General features: G+C 37.3%; 1 protein-coding gene across 2 annotated transcripts in view; it reads left to right on the top strand.

Moving 5' to 3' along the window:
* Window positions 1-21,709, top strand: part of cert1a (ceramide transporter 1a) — a 49,161-nt gene that overhangs the window by 4,875 nt on the left and 22,577 nt on the right. For both annotated transcript variants that reach the window (XM_079816247.1, XM_079816246.1), the window contains exons 3-7: window positions 6,677-6,793; window positions 19,108-19,215; window positions 19,308-19,443; window positions 20,190-20,264; window positions 20,746-20,903. In XM_079816247.1, the coding sequence (XP_079672373.1) occupies window positions 6,677-6,793; window positions 19,108-19,215; window positions 19,308-19,443; window positions 20,190-20,264; window positions 20,746-20,903 (594 nt within the window). The remainder of the gene's footprint in view (window positions 1-6,676; window positions 6,794-19,107; window positions 19,216-19,307; window positions 19,444-20,189; window positions 20,265-20,745; window positions 20,904-21,709) is intronic.

The raw sequence follows: 21,709 nt of genomic DNA, 5'->3' as shown, positions 1-21,709 counted from the left end.
GTGTTCAGGTGAAACACCGGTTACATCACATTGCCCACTGCGGCACCGCCTCCACCGTCGTTTTGATTTTTATAGTAATCAAATAATTTAGTTCAGTTAGAGAACAGACACTACAATTAAAAACTGAACGTGTCTGCTCAATACAGTGTGAGCCGAACGAGAGTCGAAGCACGAATGTAGCAGGAGTCAGATTTCATTCATCACTAGAGCGAACAGCTGACAGACAAGATGATCGTGGAAGATTTGGTTTCAAAGCTAAATGCGCCTATTTAAGTGAGTTTGTCGTACCGTTTTGTTGTTGTGTTTTTCATTAAGAATAATAGGCTAATGACCCGCCCCCAAATTGGTGCTAATTCTAAACGAAACTAGAATGAGCATGGCCGCACAGGCATTTATTCACGGCTGCACAGTCATTTCACGGTGCGTGTCCAGTCTGGCACGTTTTCAGTTCATGCCTATGGAAGCTTAACTTTCATAGGAATTCATTGAAAACACTCGCTTTGCTCCGCACTGCTCCATTATGAATGCCCGAGCGACATTTCATTTTCTGTTTAAAATTAGCGATTTGAAAAGCCCCCATCAGTAGCCGCGTTTCCATTACCCTTCAAATTGCGCAAATTGAAATTGCGAATTTAAAATACGCCCAATGGAAACGCGTCAATTTCGCAAAAACTCCCATATATCGCAAAAACGTTTTTGCGCTTGCATGAGGTGGTTTTTCAGGCCATTCGAAAAAGGAAATTTTCGCAAAACTGCAATGGAAACAGTTTTTTCGCATTTACAGGTCACCTGGTACGGTCACGCATTGCTCTCACATAGGGCCTACATATAATTTTTTTTCTTCCACTCAAGTATGTCTAATAACGAGATCTTATGTCGTTAAAACAAAATGTTTTCTCCTAATAAGGAGGGTAGCGTAACTTTATAATGACGGACCCCCGTGCAGACACAAATATCATAACTATCTATAGGCCTACTGTAATTAAGACATGTATTCAAGACATGTGTTAAAACAGAAAGACGCTATAGTTTCAGCCGTACTCAAAGACTGAGGAAACAGGCCAGTTACGCACGTCAATCCATTCCCGACGATCTTGGTTTGCTTCTTATTTATTAAATATACAGCCAAATAGTTGATTAAACATTGATCAAAATTAAAATACAATTTATACAAAACGAAATAAATTTTAAAGAAAGACTTTCTAGAAAACACAATTCAATGAAGTTCTCAAAATTCACGTCTCCAGACATATGCGCATCTGATTATGTGCCTTACTCATGCTGCTCACTTTTCATAATCAACATATGAAATTAAAAGATTATAATATTTAAACATAGCCTAACTATATGAAACTAAATAGGCTACGGTTTCTTTAACCACTCCACTCCAAATGCTGTCTTCATTTCAAAAATATATTTTGTTTATTAAACGCAAAGTTTTTCATTTCAAAAGCATTTCTAAATTCAGTTTATATTTCCAACAAATGCAAATTCAAACTTTTCGCTCGTCTCTGTATGTCGCAATGCGCCACACCTGGCATAGGCTATGTAAAAGTGGATCATTCGTAACAGATGATGGTATGTTTGGACAGAAGACGAGTTCTTTATTAAACTCATAAAAAACAATAGAACATAAAATGCCACAATTTATCATAACACCTCATATGTGCCGCTCAAGTATAAGGTGCTTTCCTTGCCATCAGTGCTTGGATCACACACACACGTCTCTTACCATTAAAAATAATGACGTGCGATGGCTGGGATATACATAAACCTAACAACATACGTAGCATGATTTTTGGAGTGATTTTTCACGAGAGGAAAAAAAAATTGTTTTATTTCGCATAACATCAGTTAATGGAAACGCTGTCATTTCGCAATATTTTTTTATCGACTTTTAGAAAATATCGCAAAAGTTTTGCGCAAATCCGTAATGGAAACGCGGCTAGTGATACCGGTTTTATCTTTTTTGTCATACGCCGATTAACCGGTGGGAAAACTTCCTCACCGTCACATCCCTAGTTTCAGGGTGGACAAAGCAGACCATGAGGTTGAATAGAAAGAACAAGGGTACTTCTCTGCTTACTTTGGACAGACACATCCTAGTGTGAACATCCTGCAAGACTACACATGATTACTTTGTGGAATTATCGTTATTATGGGCCTCATGGTTGTCATTATCATAAGATAATTAATATTAAAAAATATATATATTGATCTGTTGATGAGGCCTGTCACAATCATGGTTTTGTGCAGACGATTAATTTTCATACAATACTGCGATAAACTTTTTACCTGAAATCATATATAAAATAATAATAAAATTACTCTAGTGTGGTTTAAACTGAACTAATATAATATATAATATAATATAATATAATATAATATAATATAATATAATATAATATAATATAATATGTAATGCAGTTTTATTTAACCCACAAACCACAAACAGTGGTTTTTTTTATAATCTTTGGCAAAATGTGATTGAAATTCAAACTACATAATTGTTGCGGTTGTCTCAAATCTAACTGCAAAAATCTAACTGCTTTTAAAGTTGCTTCATAATTTATTAGCTTTTCAACATTGACACTGTTATTGAAATAAATTGAATCAACATTGAACTCACTTGAGCTGAATAATGACACTAATGTCAGCCATTAAGCAGCTCTTCAGAAGTCATTTCATAAGTGATGAACTGTGAGTTTATTACTACGAAGCTGCTTTGGATATTTGATTTGACTTATCAGAGGATATTTTTACGTACAAAGAGATGAATTTCAATTGTTTATTGTAAAGAAACATCATATTTTCTGCCCAAAGCAATTTATTTAATGCATTCCCATAAAAGTCAAGTAAACATGGAGTCAAATTCTAGCCTTTCTCACAATCTTGTTTAAATTAAAAAAAAAAATAATAATTAAATAAATAAATATATAAATATATTTAATTTAATTTATTTAGGTGTACTTTAATGTATATTGCTGTATGTCTATGAACTGGACTGCTGCATGTTGTGCAGAAGTCTCGGCAGTAAGACTACAAGGAAATGTCCAACAAAGCTCCATTGTAGTATGTCTTTTGGTTGACTCACTATTGCTGCATTGTTCTGGTATTGAGTGAATTAAAGTAGTCTTGAGGATTAGAACAGGGTGAGCAGAACCGCAGGAACGTCCTGTGACGGACGGTGCATATCACATATCTCATTGTGAAAAGGGTGAGCAGCTCTTGTGTGAAAAAAGAAAACCTGTCTGAAAAGTACTGCTCTTAGATTCACAATGCTCATGGCCCAGATGGCTTTATGGTGTTTATTAGGGGATGTTCTTTGGTCTGAAAAAGTTAACTTGTCTACAGGGCCACTGTTAAAGATCATGGGCTTTTAGGATGTAGATCAAGATCTCAAAAGATTGTTGTAGAATCCAGTTTTGATCTTCTGGGTGCATAAATCTCAGCGAACTGACTGTGCACACACACTTGGTCAAATCTGAGCTGCACCGTAGTGCCTGTGAAACCCTGGAAGTCTTTGAAGCCGGTCTGGCCCCAGAGCCCCCTCTGGAATGTCTCTGTTCGGTTGATTTCAGTGTGTTTTGTAGGAGAAAACGGAGATGATCTGATGATAACAGATGTTCCTCAAACACTGATTGGATTCAGCATCCCTGCTCTGGCCTGGATCAGTGCTCTCTCTGATAAGAGCTAAATCTGTGTCCCAAAGACTACAAACCAGACCTATTACCAACCATGCCCACTACTCCTGCAGAAAACACTTACTACAAGGAATGTCCACTTTATAATGCAAGAAATTATAGCTAAAGTTTCTTTTTTTGATTACCTTCCATGCAGTATTTTATATAGCTGTTTGTCAATGTAAAAAGGTTTGCAACGTTTCAAAGGTCAAAGTGCACAATAAATAGTACAACAAATTTGCTTAATGACATTGCAAGCCTATGGTCTTCATTGGCTGCCCACGAACAACAGCTGCCCAGCCTCAAACACTAGTTGTAGATGAGGCCTGAAAGAGTTTGGTTTGTGTTATTGACATGTTGAGAAGACGCTGTTTTCTGCAATGTGAAAGCAAATGCACTTTACATGCACTTCAAAGGGATGAGCACTCAGACTCTAATTGATTCTGTAAAACAGACGCCAAAGTTACTGTTTGTATAACTGAGTATACGAGTCCCGAGGAAGCCTCCAGAGCTGAAATCCAGTTATGGTAATGGAGTTTCATTCTCTATACACTCTGTAAGCGGTACACCAATCACAACAGACTGGGTCATCTGACCAATCAGATCAGAGTAGGCTCTCGGAAAGGAGGGGTTTAGAGAAACCGAACCCTTTATTAAACCATTTCAGACACTTTAAGAAAAGAGGGGATGCTGCAATGTATATTATGAGAAAATTAAAGTGTTTTTTTGGCCTTGGATGCATGTAAACCTATTGTAGGAGACCTCAAAAACTAATTTAGGACCCTTTAAAATCGCATAATAGGGGCACTTTAAGGTTTTTGTTGGTTTTGCCCATTTAAGCAATGGTTCCAACAATTCACTCCCATTCTTTTATTTAAAATTGTGCGTATCCTAAATTGTTTGGGGTAGGGGTAAGTTTAATACCTTAATATATAATTTATCTTTTTATTTTTTATAACCTAATCTTAAATTAGTAAAACAACTACTTTAAGTAATTGTAATTTAAAAGAATTGCCCAAAACCAACATTTAATTAATCTGTTGATTTATCAACAACTGATTTTGTTGATATTTATTTTTGAAAGTGTTTAAGTTGTCTTCACAGTCAGATGTCATTGTACGCTAGGGTTGTGCCGATGGATTGCGAGACACTGTACATTTAACTTAAAATATTAAATTTTATGCAAGAAAACAGCCCTTATGAATGAATTATTAGTAGCCTATTGTAGTGTCTCAGGAAATCTTGCTCATTGTCACAATATAGCTCTTCTGTGGCTACTGCACTTAAGCGGCAGTTTAAGATAAACCCAGACTTCAGCGAACGTCAAATCACTTTTTTGTCTGGTTAATACTTTTAAAGACAATTTACCTTGGCCATAATGTCAAATAAAATGAAAGAATGAAGGTGATTCTGATAACACATTTATTAAAAAAACAACAGAAGAACAACAAATCAAGAACAAGAAAATGGAAACAACACTCAGACCGAAACTCGGGATTTACATTTCACTTATAATTAGCAGCACAATTAACTTTTTGTTGTGCAAAGCATAAGCATAGGCTACAAAATAAATTATGTTATTGAAATATTGTAAAGTGATCATATGCACGAATGAACGTTTAAAAAACAATATGCAAAATCAAAATTCAATAGCTCCGTAGCGGATTGCGGAAAGTGCGTAAAGAAGTCTAATATCTTTCACCAGAAATACCAACATATTGGTTAGTTGGGTTATTAAAATAACGAAATTTATAGTTTTTAAGTAGAAAATAATAAGTGGAAGAAAGCTACCTTTTTTTTCTCCCTCACGTGCAACCTATTGGAAAGCGCAGAGGAGTCATTAGTTGGGTTAGTAAAATAACGACATTGTAGTTTTTAAGTAGAAAATAGTATTTATGTAAAGAGATTAGGGCTGCGCAATATATCGAAATATCGCAAATGTACATATCGTGATATGCATATCGCAAGGGCACACAATATCTGAATGATTTTAATAGGCTACTTCAACATTGTGAAAAGTGTATGTTTTAGGTCGACGCATATAGCAGAGAATAGACTGAGCACACAACTGTTACTTATGTGACTTGCTTGACATTTAAAAGAGTTATTAAACACAATATCTTGCGAAAAACAACTCCTTGCAGTCTCACGCTGTCTGACACACACCAAAACGTGAGCACAAGCCATTCTTTTTTCCGTGTCTTGTTACACACTCGAACTGTCAAATACACACACAAGTTAACACAAGTTATGTCAAAAAGCTGTCTTGATGAGTATTCATGTAAACACGGTCCGTTATGTTTTAAGTGAAAGATATCAGTTGGGGAAAGAAATAGATTTTACACACTTAAAGCAATATCGTATCGCATCTCGAATATCGCATTATTTAACAAGGATATCGCATTTTTCTTCAATATCGCACAGCCCTAAAAGAGATATAGTAAAATACACACCATTAACCCCACCCACGATGGATATCATCGTCCATCGCCATGTTTTACTGTAAACATCGTCAACTGCCAATTTAGGGGACATCGCCCAACCCTATTGTAGGCAAGTGTTCAGTGCAACTTCTTAGCAATTGAACCTTGAATTGTCGGCTCATTTAGGTCCAATAGCTAAAACTAAGAACAAAATGACAGTCTGGCAAAAATATGGATTGGTAAAGTTATAATTTATGGATAATTTGTGCACTACTTAACTTGTTTTAAGGTAGCTAGTGGTTTCCCCTAGATTTAGGTGGTCTGCACTGCAGTTTTTGTTTTACTGTTAAAGTGGTCTACCATCTGAAAATGTTCAAGGTCTTCTGACCTATTTAATAAATGCAAATCTATGCTGTGGTGGCAGGGAGTTGTTTATCAGGATCAGCAGGAAAAGGTGCTCCAAAAACATAATGGCAAAGAGAATGGAAAGTTTATGGCCTGTGTTCCATGTCATTTTCCAGCATGTTCATTGTTATGATCTGTTCTTGTTTTTGATGCTTTCTCTTTCAGCCTCACGAGTTTGATGAATGCCGGTTTGACATCAGTGTAAACGATAGCATCTGGTACCTGAGGGCTGAACATCCTTTGCTCCGGCAGCAGTGGATCGATACCATCGAACTTCACAAGGTGAGTCCCTCACAAGCAGCAAGATGGAAGAGGCAGCTCCAGTGTCATTCTGATAGCGAGTGATCATGTTTGTGTTGCAGAACCTGAATGGGTGTTTTATTTCCGTTGTTGAGGAATTGAGGGTGTTGGAGGCACGGTGGAGTGGAATGTGTCCTGCATTCTTCTTTCTTTCTTTTTTTGGCAATCATTTCCTTGTGCTGTCATTTGAGTACACAGTGAGCCTCTGTGGAGTTCTTTCTAAAGGACTATAAATCTAAATTTGTGTATTTGTCATGGAATGTACTGAATTTGATGAAGGACTTACGTCACTTTAAGATTGTTCTTTAGGTATGCAGGTGTGTAGTAGATCAATGATGTGATGCTTAGCCTATTTTTTGGCCTATTTAATAATTAAAAATACAATAAATAATGCTATTCATGCATTCAGTGACTTGAATATACCTTGACGTGGCGCATTTAAAATTTTTGCATGTTAATTTTGATTTTTTTTTTTGGGTAAAAACTGTTAAAAACTGTAAAAAAAATATGGACGTAGTGTCCGTGACATCACCCATAGGATTCTGAAGAGCAGTTTTGAAGTGTAAAGTAGGGTCGAGCTGGCCGTTGCCATCTTGGCAGCGCATCACTCGAGTCCCGGATAACAGAAAATGGGCAAATAGGCGGGAAGTGGGCGGAGCTGAGGTGATGTGATGACTAACAGACAGCAGACAAACGACAATCCACCTGTCACTCAAAGTGGCCACTCCCTTAATTATGCGGAACTTAAATGCTTTATATAATGTAAACGAATGAGTAATACAAAAAATTCACCCCCCTCACAGTTGTCATGAAGGGCAAAATTAGCCGTATAGACCAAAACCCCAATTTGTACCAGGCTTAAACATGTTTATTTCTGCTGTAAATTTGGGCATTTTAACATGGGGCTCAATGAGATTCTGCTCCCTTGTGGAGCCTGTCCCTAGCGGACAGTCGATGAATTACAGTTTAAGTCACTTCCGTATTGGCTTCAAGAGAAACTAGGGGAGGTTGCCGCTTGGGTAATACCTGACGTTGTCATACTCAGATTCTAGTCAGAATATGAGTCTGATACTGCTCCATTGGGCTATGATTATGGGGCGTGTCTCAACCAAAATGCCTCTGCACTCAATTGGATAGACAAACAACCAATCAGAGCAATGGATGGAGTAAGTGACGTATGTTGAGCGACGCATGGTAGCAGTGGGAAGTTCGGATCATTTTACGGGCTCGGATCTTTGAATCTCGTTCAGCAAAATGAACAAATCTTTTTTTCCAAGTCATTTCGTTCATTTCAGCAGAATATAATTAGTGTCACATGTTAAATTCCCCAACAACAAATGTTGATCATATAAATTATATGTTGATCACATTTGGAATATGTTATAAGCTAGTGCGGCCAAGGCCAGACTTTAAGAAAATTATTCATTAATTGCTTAGCTGGGTCTTCAGGCTATGTCAAGTCAAGTCAACTTTATTTATATAGCGCTTTTAACAATGCAGATTGTTTCAAAGCAGCTTTACAGTGTTAAACAGCAAAATAATGCAACAGAATTTTATTCAGCTGTATAGCCATTCCGGAGAAAACGGTGATGTCATGCAGTCTATGCAGTCTGTTAGTTTGCCTCAGCTCCGAGTCTTGAGTCATTCTTTTTTTTTTGTCACTTGACATTTAATCACGTCTGTTCCTTGGAAAGATTAGTTCACCTCTCGAGTCTTCACGTTTGAGTCATTTGTTCATCAACTCACAGCCCCATAGGCTGAATGCAGAAGATCCTGAACAGAACCGATGACATGTAGCGCATGCGCGGTCAACACAAAATGAACGAATCGCTCACTGAGACAACTCGTCGTTCCCGAGTCATATTAAAGATTAATTCAAAAAGAACTAATCGTTCATGAACGACACATCCCTAACGTATAGTTGTCTTTACACGACTGCTTTAATACTGTGGTGTTTTGTGATGTTTAATACAAATAAAAAAAACGCATGGTTGTAAACAGAACTCAACTGCACACACGCTGGAAGAAGAAGAAGAGTGTAAACGATCTTTGCTGGTGTTGTAAAAATAATTTAATGATACACGGAGTACTTTAACCTGACGTCGTCATATTCAGATTCAAACGAATTCAACCCAAGCTTTGGTGACATGAATGGTTACGTTACTGTCCATCATCATATAAAGCCCGCCCTGACAATTTGATTGGTCCGAACAGCTTTGGTTCCAGCATAGTTGCTCCACAACGGATCAAGTCCAGACCGAACTGCCCGACCTCAAATGTTGTGGGCGGGGCTAAGTTCGGCTGGCATCCAGGCTAACCTGTCCTGATTAGGGGTGGGAATCACAGGGTATCTCACGATACGATACGATACTGATAATATCACGATACAGCAATTCTGCGATAATCAATATATTGCTAGACAATCCTATAATGATACATCACGATATCTGTCTAACTATGAAAAAAAAGTCTGTGAAAAGGTTAGGTGCAGGTTTTCCAGACTTTGGACTTAATCCTGGCTGGGGCATCTATTATTTTACTCACACTGCTGTCCACCATCCCATCAAAAACCAATTTTTCTTAGGCTAGTTAACTTATATGCATGTTTCCCTCATTCATGGGTTGAGCACCACCTCGAGGAGCCATGAAGTAGCAATGCTGGGAGCAGGGAAGTCTATTTAGAGCGCCTTATTTTATTAATTAAAATATTGATATTTGGCGCCAGCGTATTGATTCTTGTATCGCATGGTGGACAACGATATATTGCCTTATTGATATTTTGTCCCTCCCCTAGTCCTGATATTGTAATGAAGAAAAAAAACTCAAAAGAATTAAAATAAGAAAGTAGTTTATCATAATCCTGTAGTATTATTTCTATGTTTTCTTAAAGGTCCTGTTCTTCGTGATCCCATTTTTCAAACTTTAGTTAGTGTGTAATGTTGCTGTTAGAGCATTTATAATACCTGTAAAATTATAAAGCTCAAAGTTCAATGCCAAGCGAGATATTTTATTTAACAGAAGTTCCCTTTCAAAGCCTACAGCGAACGGCCGGTTGGGACTACACCCTGGTATTTCCTACTTTAATTACGTCAGTAGAGCAGTATGTCGACTAACCTCCGCCCACAAGAGTACGCGAAAAAGGGGGCGTGGTCTTTTTGCTCCCGCGTGGAGAATAGAGTGCCGAAGTAATGACGTCACTTTGTAGGCCAAAACGCGGAAGTGAGTTAGCATTTTAGCCCTATGGGTTCCCTCGCCCTAAAGTCTATGGGTTTTTTGAATGGGTTTTTGCTAAATCGCCTGAAATAAGGTCTGTGGTTAACAAAGCCTCTATATATTTTCACGTTTTAATCTATGACATAAAACACACTAGTTATAACCTGCTTGTGATTTTTTAAGACTTTATTGTGTCTTAAAAACGATGGTTGCTAACAAGTTGCTAAAAGGGACTACATCCTTTGGCGGGGACTTTAGACGTCATCGTGACAAACAGGCAATCTCTCACTAGCCCGCGTTTCAGCCTTATGAAGAACTTATGTGGCGTGAATAAATCGCGCTATTCGCGCAAAGTTGGATGCTTGAACATTTGGAGTTTACTCTATTCACATTTTTGTCTCGTTGAGAAATGGCTGACATGGGCTGTGTTTACACGTCTTTTTGTGTTAAAATCTACTGTTAATGTGTGACAACTTAGTTTTAAGACTTTTTCAGTCGATAATGTAGTTGTTTAAAGCTCAAATATGTGGTTTATTTATAAGAAGAGTGCCTATTTAAACATTTTATCTGGTGTTATCGGAGTTGTGAGCTCCAGTGGGTCCGCGGCGCTCCGCGCTTGTTTACCCGGCGAGAGTAGACTTTCCTCGGCTAGTCCTTCTGCCGCCTGCCGCTGGCTCTGATGTCTATGTGGCGTCTCCAGCTATAATTAGTCTTGTGGAGATTTAACGGCCCATATTTGCTCTCATGGATCTATAATTTGTTCCCTGGCAAATCGTTTAGGCTGAGTGCAAAGATAAGTTTCATTACTTGTTTATTTTTAGGCTATAACTGTACGTTACCGTTGTAAGTTAGCCGACTAGCACTGACTTTGAATGTTTGACTGAATTGTTTGCTTTATTTCATGTGTAGCTTATTATACGTTTTGTATTATTGATCATACATAAACTTGCATTTAACAAAAAGAGACTGGGTTGTGTTTCATGTCATTTAATGTTATCACAGTGATAATCATATTGTCTGAAAAAACATTAACAAAATATAAATCTCAGAGAGGCACGCATAAACAAAATTAGTTTCTAACATTTTTGGAAAAAACGATTGGGCAATATTTCTCATGAAAAAGTGGATAAGTGTTCATACCATAGGGTTCATACACAGCGCAGATCATAATGAGCGAGCGTGCTTTTAAATAAAGTTTGAGGAAGCTTGATGATGACGTTGATCCGCGACCATGGTGTGCTGTAGTCCGTTTATAGCCTACCGTTAGCATTTTATATCTGACGGCTTTATTTGGGCTTCAAAATGTATACATTTTGGATGAACTTGTAAAGATTATCTTGGTAGACAAAACGTGTAAGGGTCATTACTCTTTGTTGAACACAGATCTTATTTTTTGCGATTTTCCAAAAGTCTATGGGGAAAATGAATGGCTTTTTGATCGAGGGAACCCATGCGCCGCTAACTTCCGGGTTGGCCTACAAAGTGACGTCATTACTTCGGCACTCTATAGGAAGTGTTGCGTTCGGTTGCGTTCGTATAGTTTGTTTGTTGCCATGTCGTCGAGACGCTGTTATTTTCATCCCGGAGTCAAGTCACCTTTGTTTGGCTTTCCCAGGGACGCTGTACTTAGAGATCATTGAGCGCATGCATCCCCGTTATGGTGAGAGGCGTGACCTTTCCGGTAACGTGCGTTCTGCGTGTGCTAAGCTGCTGTCGAATCACAACACGGGAACCGCTGGCACAATCAGAACTCGTTACGTGTTTCTGAAGGAGGGACTTCATAGAACAGGGAAATCTTTCAAGCCGTTTTGAGGACAGTGAAAACAGCGGTATACATATAAGTAAATTGTGTGAAAAATACTGTGTTTTTTTACACGCGAAACATGAACACATGTTATATTGCACACTGTAAACACAATCAAAGCTTCAAAAAAACATGAAAAACGGGACCTTTAAAACTGCTTCACTTCGCTCCAACTTGTAAAAACATGCTGGGGAAAGAAAAGATCAAACAGGAAATTATATCATAAAGAGAACCCTGCAGACTCATGACTATGTCAAGGTCAATAAGTGTCTTATCAGATAATTTGACATATTTATGAAAAGGCAAGGTTACTTCAAGTTGTAAAAGATGTTGTGTGCTGTGACGCCTAAAAAAATGTAATGTTGTTTATAAATTAATAATTTAAAATATACATGCATACACATGCAATATGTATTTGGAAATGATCATTCAAATGTGTACACCTATGTTGAATGTATAAAGAACATTTTATTACTTATCAAATTTTATTTTTCAAAACCAAATGAAACCAACAAGAATACATTTCTTAGAACTTGACGTGTGTGTTTACTTAAACTACATTTTCTCTTCTATATCACATGCACTCTTATGTGCCTTTGACCAGATGCATCCCTGTACATACTGCACCTGCTATGTTGGCATTGTCTATTGACCTATTACATAACAGCAACTGCGAAAATAATTTACTTGTCTCTGTCAAACAATTTCTTAGTACCTATTGTTTGTTTACTGTGCCATGACTAATTTGATATACTGTACTGCTTTTTTTAGCATGCTATTTGGCAGGGAGGTAAGATCATCTGAGTGACATGTTGGCCGTGATTAATTTGCATGTGGAGGAACAAGATATTAATTGTGTCTGGCATTGGTTTGCAGTGACGTATCTTGACAGATGTCTTGAGAGAAATTTACAAAGGCAGGGTCTTGTGGAATGTGCTGATTTGAATGACTCTCACATGTGCAAGTAGAGCTGAACTCAATAAAAGGAGTGGAGCTGTTTCTACACAGCTGGTGTTTGGATCCAAAGGAAAGGGTGTGTGTGTACAGTTGTGTTTTCCAGGCAGCTATGTAGCAGGTTCATTTCTTGAGCAGTATCATAATGTTCTATGTTTGACTTGTGTGTTGAGAAGAGTCTGTAAGAGAGACAATGTTAAGTTTTCTGCTTGTTTTGAAGGTCATAAAGGCATAAACCCAAGTTTTTTGGAGTTTGGAGAACTCAACAGTGAGTTTGGTTGTTAAATGACCAAGTCCTTTTGGGAACATTGTAATATTAGTCAAGTCAGCTTTATTAACATAGCTCTTTATAAAATACAGATTGTTTCAAAGCATTATTACTAAACAAACACAGGGGAAAAATCTAATACAAATAATTTTCTGGCAGTTTTACACTCAAGGTCACTTCTGCCATCTGCTGGTGAAGAGTGCTATTGCAGTTTTGTCATGTGACTAAAAAGCTGTTTTACAAATCCAGGTAGGAGCCTTTCTGGGGCCCGTTCTTCGTACCTCGCTAACTCAGTTAGCTGGATTTGATTGTTGACGATTTGGCATGATCTTGGATTGTTTGGTTCTTCGAAGCTCATCCTGGACTTGCTGTCATAGTAACAGGTCCGTAAACTTAAACCTGCTCGGGAGCAGCTTATTTCATGTAAACAGGATTAGATTGCATCTTGAGGTGATACTTAAAATCTGTCCCAGCCACTGCTACTTTATTACAAGAGTTCATTACTGAACCAGGGGCAATAATAATAATTTTAAATAATAATATAAAAATGTTATATTGTATATGTATATGAGAATGTATAATACTATAGACACAGCCACTTGATTGAGCGATTTATTTGTGATGGAATAATTACTTTATATAATTTTATTTTTATTGGATTACACACGTTGTACAGTTAATCTGAGCCGTGTATTAATTTAAGTGATCACGGATATTATGGGAGTGGCTTGATGCAGTGCAAGAGAGGATAATTTGATCTTGACCCATAAGAAACTTGAATACTGTCACGTTACAAATCTGCTTCAAATTGAATTAAAAATTAAATTACAACATTGAAATAAAAATGTAAAGGGTGTACAAATACTGTATAAAATCGGGAATATAAATAATTGGTAATCATGTAAAAAAAAACATTTATCATTTATCTATTATACCTTTTATGTTGGCTTGGTCGTTTGGCTGTTTCCTTATAAAGATTCAGAAATTTGTGGGTTTTTTTGTGTAATTTGTCAAGTTTTTTGCCAGGTGGCTTTTTAATTATATGATGTCATTACGTTGCTGTCTTGACGCCAGCCAATCGCTGCATTGCTGATCGTGGTTTCGAGTATCGATGCATCTGCCCTCTTCAGGGAAAAAAAGAACGCTCAGTAATCTTAGATCATTTAATCCAGATATTTTAATCCAATCCGCAAATTCGTTTGAAGAACCAAATTAGCCAGAGATCAGTTATCACTATTAAAAGATCTGGGATCTGTCTAATCATCTTAGATGTATTAAGCGAGGTACGAAGAATGGGCCCCTGGTCTCTAGCAAGATAGGCAGCATCCGAAAACCTAGGCAGCTGACTTGTTGCCTCGCTGCCTTATCAGACAATGACTTGTAAGGCAGCGTTTGTTCATGAGGGCACCTCACGAAACTGATTTCGGACACAGTTTGATAAAATAGCAAAATAGCGCAAGCTTTGGTGAGAACTAAACAAATATTTAATTACTACATCATTACTACATTTCTCACTAGAAATGATATTTTAGAAGTGGAAAATGTTGGTCAAAAACGTACATTTACATTCAAACTGACCAGCAAACGCTAAGTTCAGACGCCATCTTTTTTTTCTAGCTCAACTGTCACAGAATAGAATGCACATGATTGTGGGATATCAAAGGCAGCGAAGGATACATTTATGCTGCCTTCAAAACTTGAAGTGAAGCTAACATTAGATTCGGACGTGCCTTGTTGCCTTCCTACCTTGAAATGTGTCCTCCGAAGGCAGCATTTTCCAGGTTTCGGACACAGCCCTAGAATCATTCACCAAATATCGGCCGATATATCAGCCGTGGCGATATATCAGTCGACCACTGTTTGAGAAATCAACAGATATGTCTGATTGGCTACATTGCTCACTGCTTCAAAAACACATTGTAAATGGGAACATTTGACGTTCCTTAGAGCGCTTGCCAAATCTGTTTCGCCCATATGATATTACATTATCCACTGAGGGTGCTTCGCGGGATCCTCCTGCAGAGCGTGCCCTGCGTGCCTGTCCGCTACGCTGCTGGTTACAAAGAGTTCTTCAATTGACTTAGTACAGCAAATTAGTGTGTCAAAGATTTGTATCAGCGTAGTGCAAATGTTTATTCAATGCTGCATTTATAGTTGTACGTGTGGTGTATGTGGTAGTTGGTACCACATGTTTTTTTTTTTTATAAAAGCCTTGCAAACTCATGCCTATCTATCTCCACAAAATCTCTCATCTAAACACAAACTGACCTGATGAATCTGTTGTTTCGACCTGCCTCTTCTTTCTGCTCTGTACGGCTTCAAATCTAAAAATGTTATTTGAATCACCAATCCCCCAACAGAAGAGCCCAGTAGAGAGGCTGTTGGCACTCAGGTCAGCGTTGTTTATCGCGACTCTCCGTTCATCGAGCTTGTGTGTATGTGTGCGTGGGAGATGCTGTCGTCAAGCTGCATGTATAATTCATGAGTATATTCATACGCATGAAGAGGCTGCTTTAAAAGCCCTGCACAGCAAGAATACCTCTGAACCAAAAATAAAGGGGCTTTATTGAATCAGGAACTGTTGGAGCATATCTTAAAAGCATTGGTCCACTTTAAGATGAGCGCTAAGATGAGCAGTACAGCACAAGAGACAGAGACGAGAGCACACGCCCAGCAGGATCTGAGGTCTCCTCCTTAAACACACACGCTCACACGCTGCTGGATTAGATGCAGCCAAAGTGACGGCGGAGGTTTCTGGATGATTTATGTTGATTTTATTGCAGTTAGGTGAGCGTAGCGTGTGCGGCAGCTCTAGGAGTTTCAGTGTTTGTATTGTTTGCCATCTCTCTCTCACTCTCCCACCCACCCACAGTCTCTCTGGTTTTATTCTGCCTCAGAAACCCACCTCGCATAATTTCTTCACATCATTGCGAACGCTAATGGCATTACTGCTGCTTGAAAGCTGAAAACAGACAGACACTGGTCTCCTCCTTCGTTCCTGCTTGACCATGTGCCGGTGAATAGTCTGCAGTCAGTGCACCGGGAATTCTGGGAGTGTCCAGCAAGAGAATAGGGAATTCTTGTAGTGTCAGAGAGAAAACTGAGAATTCTTGGAGTGTCCAGAGAGAGAACTTGAAATCTTTGGAGTGTCCCCGGATAGAGATCTGGGATTTCTTGGAGTGTCTGGAGAAAGAACTGGGATTTCTGTGACAGCCTCGAGAAGGAGCGCTTTTGGGAGCGTCTGGAAAGAGTAGTGCTCATGCTGAGGTCAAGTACTCAGGACTGCAGCAGTGCCTTGTCCTGCTTTGGCTGCTGGAATGGGCAAATGGTGGGCTTCAGCACATTGGCTTTTTAAATCGTGTCATTTATTTGTTCACCATCCAGCACTCTTACTCAACCATTCATCATGTTTTACTTGACCAGCAACATGATTTTGCTGGGTGATTCAATTACAATAATTTCCATAATTCATTGATTGGGACGAAAGCAGGACTGAAGCAGGCTATTCTAGAGTTTTTTTTAAGGATGATCCATAGTAGCAGTTTCTTTAACAACGTGCCAATCTGTCATTGGCTATTACTTAAAGCTCTTTATAAAATTAAATGTTCCACAAGCAAAGTGTTAGCAGTTTTACACTCATGGAACTCATTGCACTCATGGAAGGACTGAAGCGAAGGCTTTTACAGTCAGGTACAGTGACTGACAAAATAAAAGTGTTACATGTGAGTACTGATTGCACTTTTTACACCATCATTCAAAGGTTTGGGGTTGGTATGATTTAAAAAACTTTAAATGATTATTTGATATATTATTACAATTTACAAAAACTCTTTTCTTTTTTTTAAATATATTTTACAATTTTATGTATCCCTGGAATGACAAAATCCCTGATTTTCAGTTGAAAACCGTTATGCTGCTTAATATAATTTTTTTTTAAAATTCAGAATTCTTTGAATAGAAAGTTAAAAATGGCATTTATTTGAAATAAAATGTTTTTGTAACATTCACACTGCCGTTCAAAAGTTTTTTGATTGTTAAGATTTTTTATGTTTTTAGAATAAGTCTTTTATGCTCAACCAAGGCTGCATTTATTTTATGAAAAAAAAAAATAAACTTTGAATAGAAAGTTCAAAAGCTCAATATTTATCTGAAATAATAGAATGCTTTTGTAACATTATAAATGTCTTTACTGTCAGTTTTGATCAATGTAATGCATCCTTGCTGAATACATTTATTAATTTCTTTAAGTTCTTTCCCAAAATAAATAAATTCTTACCGACCCTAAACTTTTGAACAGGAGGACAATGTTACAAAAGCTTTCTATTTCAGTTAAATACTGTTCTTTTTTATTCATCAAATAATCCTAAAAGAAATGTACACAACTGTTTTCAACGTTGATGATAATCATAAATGTTTCTTGAGCATCAAATCAGCATATTAGAATGATTTCTGAAGGATCATGTGACACTGAAGACTCGAGTAATGATGCCGAAAATTCAGCTTTGCATCACATTTTTTACATTTTCAAATTTTATTTTAAAATATATTCAAATAGAAAAGTTATTTTACATTTTATAAATATATATATATATATTTTTTTAATCAAATAAATGCAGCCTGAGCATAAGACTTCTTCTAAAAAATCTTACCAATCAAAAACTTTTGAACGGCAGTGTAAATGTCTGTACTGTCACTTTTGATTTAATTTAATGCATCCTCTTTGCTTAATAAAAGTATTTATTTAAAAATTAAATCAAGAATCTTACTAAACCCAAAGTTTTGAACAATAGTGTACATTATCAGAACTTTAAAAAAAAATCTGATTCAGAACTTTCCTTTTCTTAGAGTAACGCATTGCTGTATGTGTCATGCACACTTTCAGTCTATATCTGGATTCCTTCAAGGCGCTGTCAGGAACTGCATTCACCGTATCATGAAACAGATGATACATCTGTGCAGCTTCTGTTACTTTGTCAGGTGGTGTAACGGGACCAGAACGGAAGTACAGTTAACCCATGCAACGGCAATTTAGTTCCTTCGTGTTCATGCCATGTATCATATGTCATTCAAATAGACAGGTCTGTTTGTATGGATCTATTTGCACTTGTGAATGTAGCATAACTCTGTGATTGTTAATATTCATTTGAATTGGAGGTTAGATTTATATATTGTTCAAAAGTTTAAGGTCAGTAAGGTTTTTTTTTTTAATGTTTTCAGCACTTAATACTTTTATTTATATAAATGAATCAAACGTGACCATAAAGGACAACATTTATAATGTTACAAAAGATTTCAATTTCAAATAAATGCTGTTCTATTAAACTTTTTTTGATTAATAAAATCAAAGAATTTAACTTTTCATCAAAGAATCCTGAAAAAAAAATTGCAGTTTTCACAAAAACATTAAACACCAAATCTTTTTTTCAACATTGATGATAATAATAAGAAATGTTTCTTGAGCACCAAATCAGTATATTAGAATGATTTCTGAAGGATCATGTGACACTGAAGACTGGAGTAATGATGTAACTTTGCCATCACAAGAATAAATTACATTTTAAAATATTTAAATTGTATTAATATTTCACAATATTACTGTTTTTACAGTATTTTTGACCAAATAATGCTGTCTAGGTGAGCATAAAATACTTCATTCAAAAGCTTTCCTGTGAATAAAACAAATCTTACTATGGTAAAGCTAAACTCATAATAATTAGGTTGATGGTACTGAGTAACTAATTATTAATATTTTAGCTTCAAACTACAAGTTATTCAGTATTAAATTAAATGTCAGATGTGGCTCTCATCCAACTTTGTTTTAAAAAATAAAATGCTGCCATTAGTTCTGCCACAGAACTATCATTCATCATTTGATAACTGGCAATTTTAAGTGTTTAACCTACCAGTCGCTTTATTTCTTTGCAAGTCTCAGAAATCTTCAGTCTGTCTCAGTTCTGTCAATGCACAGCTTCGACCATGACACTTCACTGCCTCATGGTTCAATTTAATGTAATTTTTAAACAAGTGTGAAGTTACCTAATTGTGTTTTGTGTGCAGGCTGAGTCAGGCTACGGGTCCGAGAGCAGTCTACGCCGCCATGGCTCCCTACTGTCCCTCACCTCTGCCGCCAGTGGCCTCTCCACCACCTCCGCATCCTCCTTCAAGGTGAGAATCAGCCTCTGCCTCCACAGTCAGAACTCAAACATTGCAACATTTCATGTAATTTCATTTTGATCACAATTGAATGTTCATTCAAGGGATACAGTCTGCGGGAAAAGCTAGCAGAGATGGAGACCTTCCGGGACATTCTCTGCAGACAGGTGGACACTCTGCAGAGGTACTTTGACAACTGCGCAGATGCTGACTGTAAAGATGAACTTCACAGGGACAAAGGTGAGGACAACGGTTATGTTACAGGGAGTTTTATCTGGCTGAGGGACCAACTTGGCTTCAGATAGGAGAAAACTTAGCATTCAAACTCCTTTCGTTTTTAGAGGAGTGCTGTTTTATATATTTTTCGTTTAATAAACTTAAAGGGATGGTTCACCTGAAATTGAAAATTGTCATTATTTACTCATGTTGGTCTTTGAAACCTAAATTAATATATTTTTTATGAAACTTGACAGAATTCTGTCCCTCCATTGAAAGTCCATGCAAACAAAACTTTCATCCTTCATCAAATATGATAAACGGAAGCTCAAACATACCTGTTTATTTTTATTTTTATTTTTTTAAGAACCGATGAGGTTGTTTCTCATGCATCAAGCAAGCAGGGTTTAACTTCAGTGTTTATATATTAATAAAAACCTAAATTAAATCTCTTCATCATATAAAGCAATCATGTGTCTTCAGGAGACTTGGATTAAACCGCTCGACTCGTACAGATTTATTTTACGATGTAGTTTTGTACTTTTTAATGCATAAACGCTTTGGTTACATGGACAGAAAGGATGAGAGAATATTAAAAATATCTTCTAAGAACAAAGGTCTTTTGGGTTATGAGTTATGGTGAGTAAATGTTGGCGGTATTCAAATTTTTGGGTGATACTTCCCTTTAGATGGATGATTGCACACTAAAAATGTTTGAATTGTTCGTTTGTTGTAACTCTGCTAAAAAGGGTGCACATTTTTTCTTGCAGTATCTGATGATGAGGACATTTTTCCAACCTTGCGTCCAGATCTGCTCAACAACAACAACAGCAGCAAAGAGAAATGTGAGAATTTTTGTTTTTTACATTTGTACATCAAGCACGTCCACTTTGTGCTTAATACATCTATGGATGAGAATTTTCGGATGGCTCGTATTCCTGTCTGAATGCAGTTTGATTCTCAAGCAAAGATATTCTTTCATATTGTCTGAATACAGTGTAAATTGCATTTGTTCATCATACGTCTTCATTTGTTGGAGCATAAAAAACGTACACAGCATACACCATGCAATAAACTGCAAACTGCACGTCATGCAGTTAGTGGTAATATCAATTTGCAGTGTGTAAAGAGTGTAAAGTGCTTTTTACTCCCATAATGGTGGAAATCTTCCATTATGTCCATGATGGTTGTTGTTAAATGGCATATTTCTGTCTGGGGCTAAATACAAATGATAAGAAGATACTAATACAGATTTTATTAAGCAAGAGTAGAGATGCGTTTCAGTACTGCTGCTGTTTAATATTCATTTTACTTAATTCCCTGCAGTATTCCCTGTGGATAGCCTCAAAGCTCCCATAGGCATCGATTTCAAGGGTGAAGCCATCACGTTTAAAGCCACTACGGCAGGAATCCTGTCCACACTGTCGCACTGCATTGACATTTTGGTCAAACGAGAGGAGAGCTGGCAGAGACGACTCGATAAGGTAGTGTGCAGCAAGAAATCTTACTGACTCCAAACTCTAGTGTACATCAAAATATAGTAATTCTAATTCATATGTACATGGCACACTTATCTGGAAACACTTCAGGAGTATCGAAGTCGTCATCTCATTTGTTGAATTCTACAGGATGTCCGTGAGACGTGTGTGTTACGTTCTTTAACGGTCCACCTGGAAACAAATGCCGTGACGCCAAAGTCTCTCGTTAAAGAAGAACTCTGTCATGTGACAATGAGCGCTTACCAGCATCATCTAAACGTTGGATTTTCAAAAGTATGTGAAGTTTGCGCCTCCATTGTTGCAGTAAACTTGCACAATGTTCTTGAATGAATAATGTATTGACGCACGCCGGTCTATAGAGTGCCGAAGTAATGACGTCACTTTGTAGGCCAACCCGGAAGTTAGCGGCGCATGGGTTCCCTCGATCAAAAAGCCATTCATTTTCCCCATAGACTTTTGGAAAATCGCAAAAAATAAGATCTGTGTTCAACAAAGAGTTATGACCCTTACACGTTTTGTCTACCAAGATAATCTTTACAAGTTAATCCAAAATGTATACATTTTGAAGCCCAAATAAAGCCGTCAGATATAAAATGCTAACGGTATGCTATAAACGGACCACAGCACACCATGGTCGCGGATCAACGTCATCATCAAGCTTCCTCAAACTTTATTTAAAAGCCCGCTCGCTCATTATGATCTGCGCTGTGTATGAACACTTATCCACTTTTTCATGAGAAATATTGCCCATTCGCTTTTTCCAAAAATGTTAGAAACTAATTTTGTTTATG

This window comes from Gobio gobio, assembly GCF_949357685.1.
Source record: "Gobio gobio genome assembly, chromosome: 4".
Taxonomy (NCBI): Eukaryota; Metazoa; Chordata; class Actinopteri; order Cypriniformes; family Gobionidae; genus Gobio; species Gobio gobio.
The sequence above is the reverse complement of the archived record's forward strand: the minus strand, read 5'-3'. Positions and strand labels throughout refer to the sequence as shown.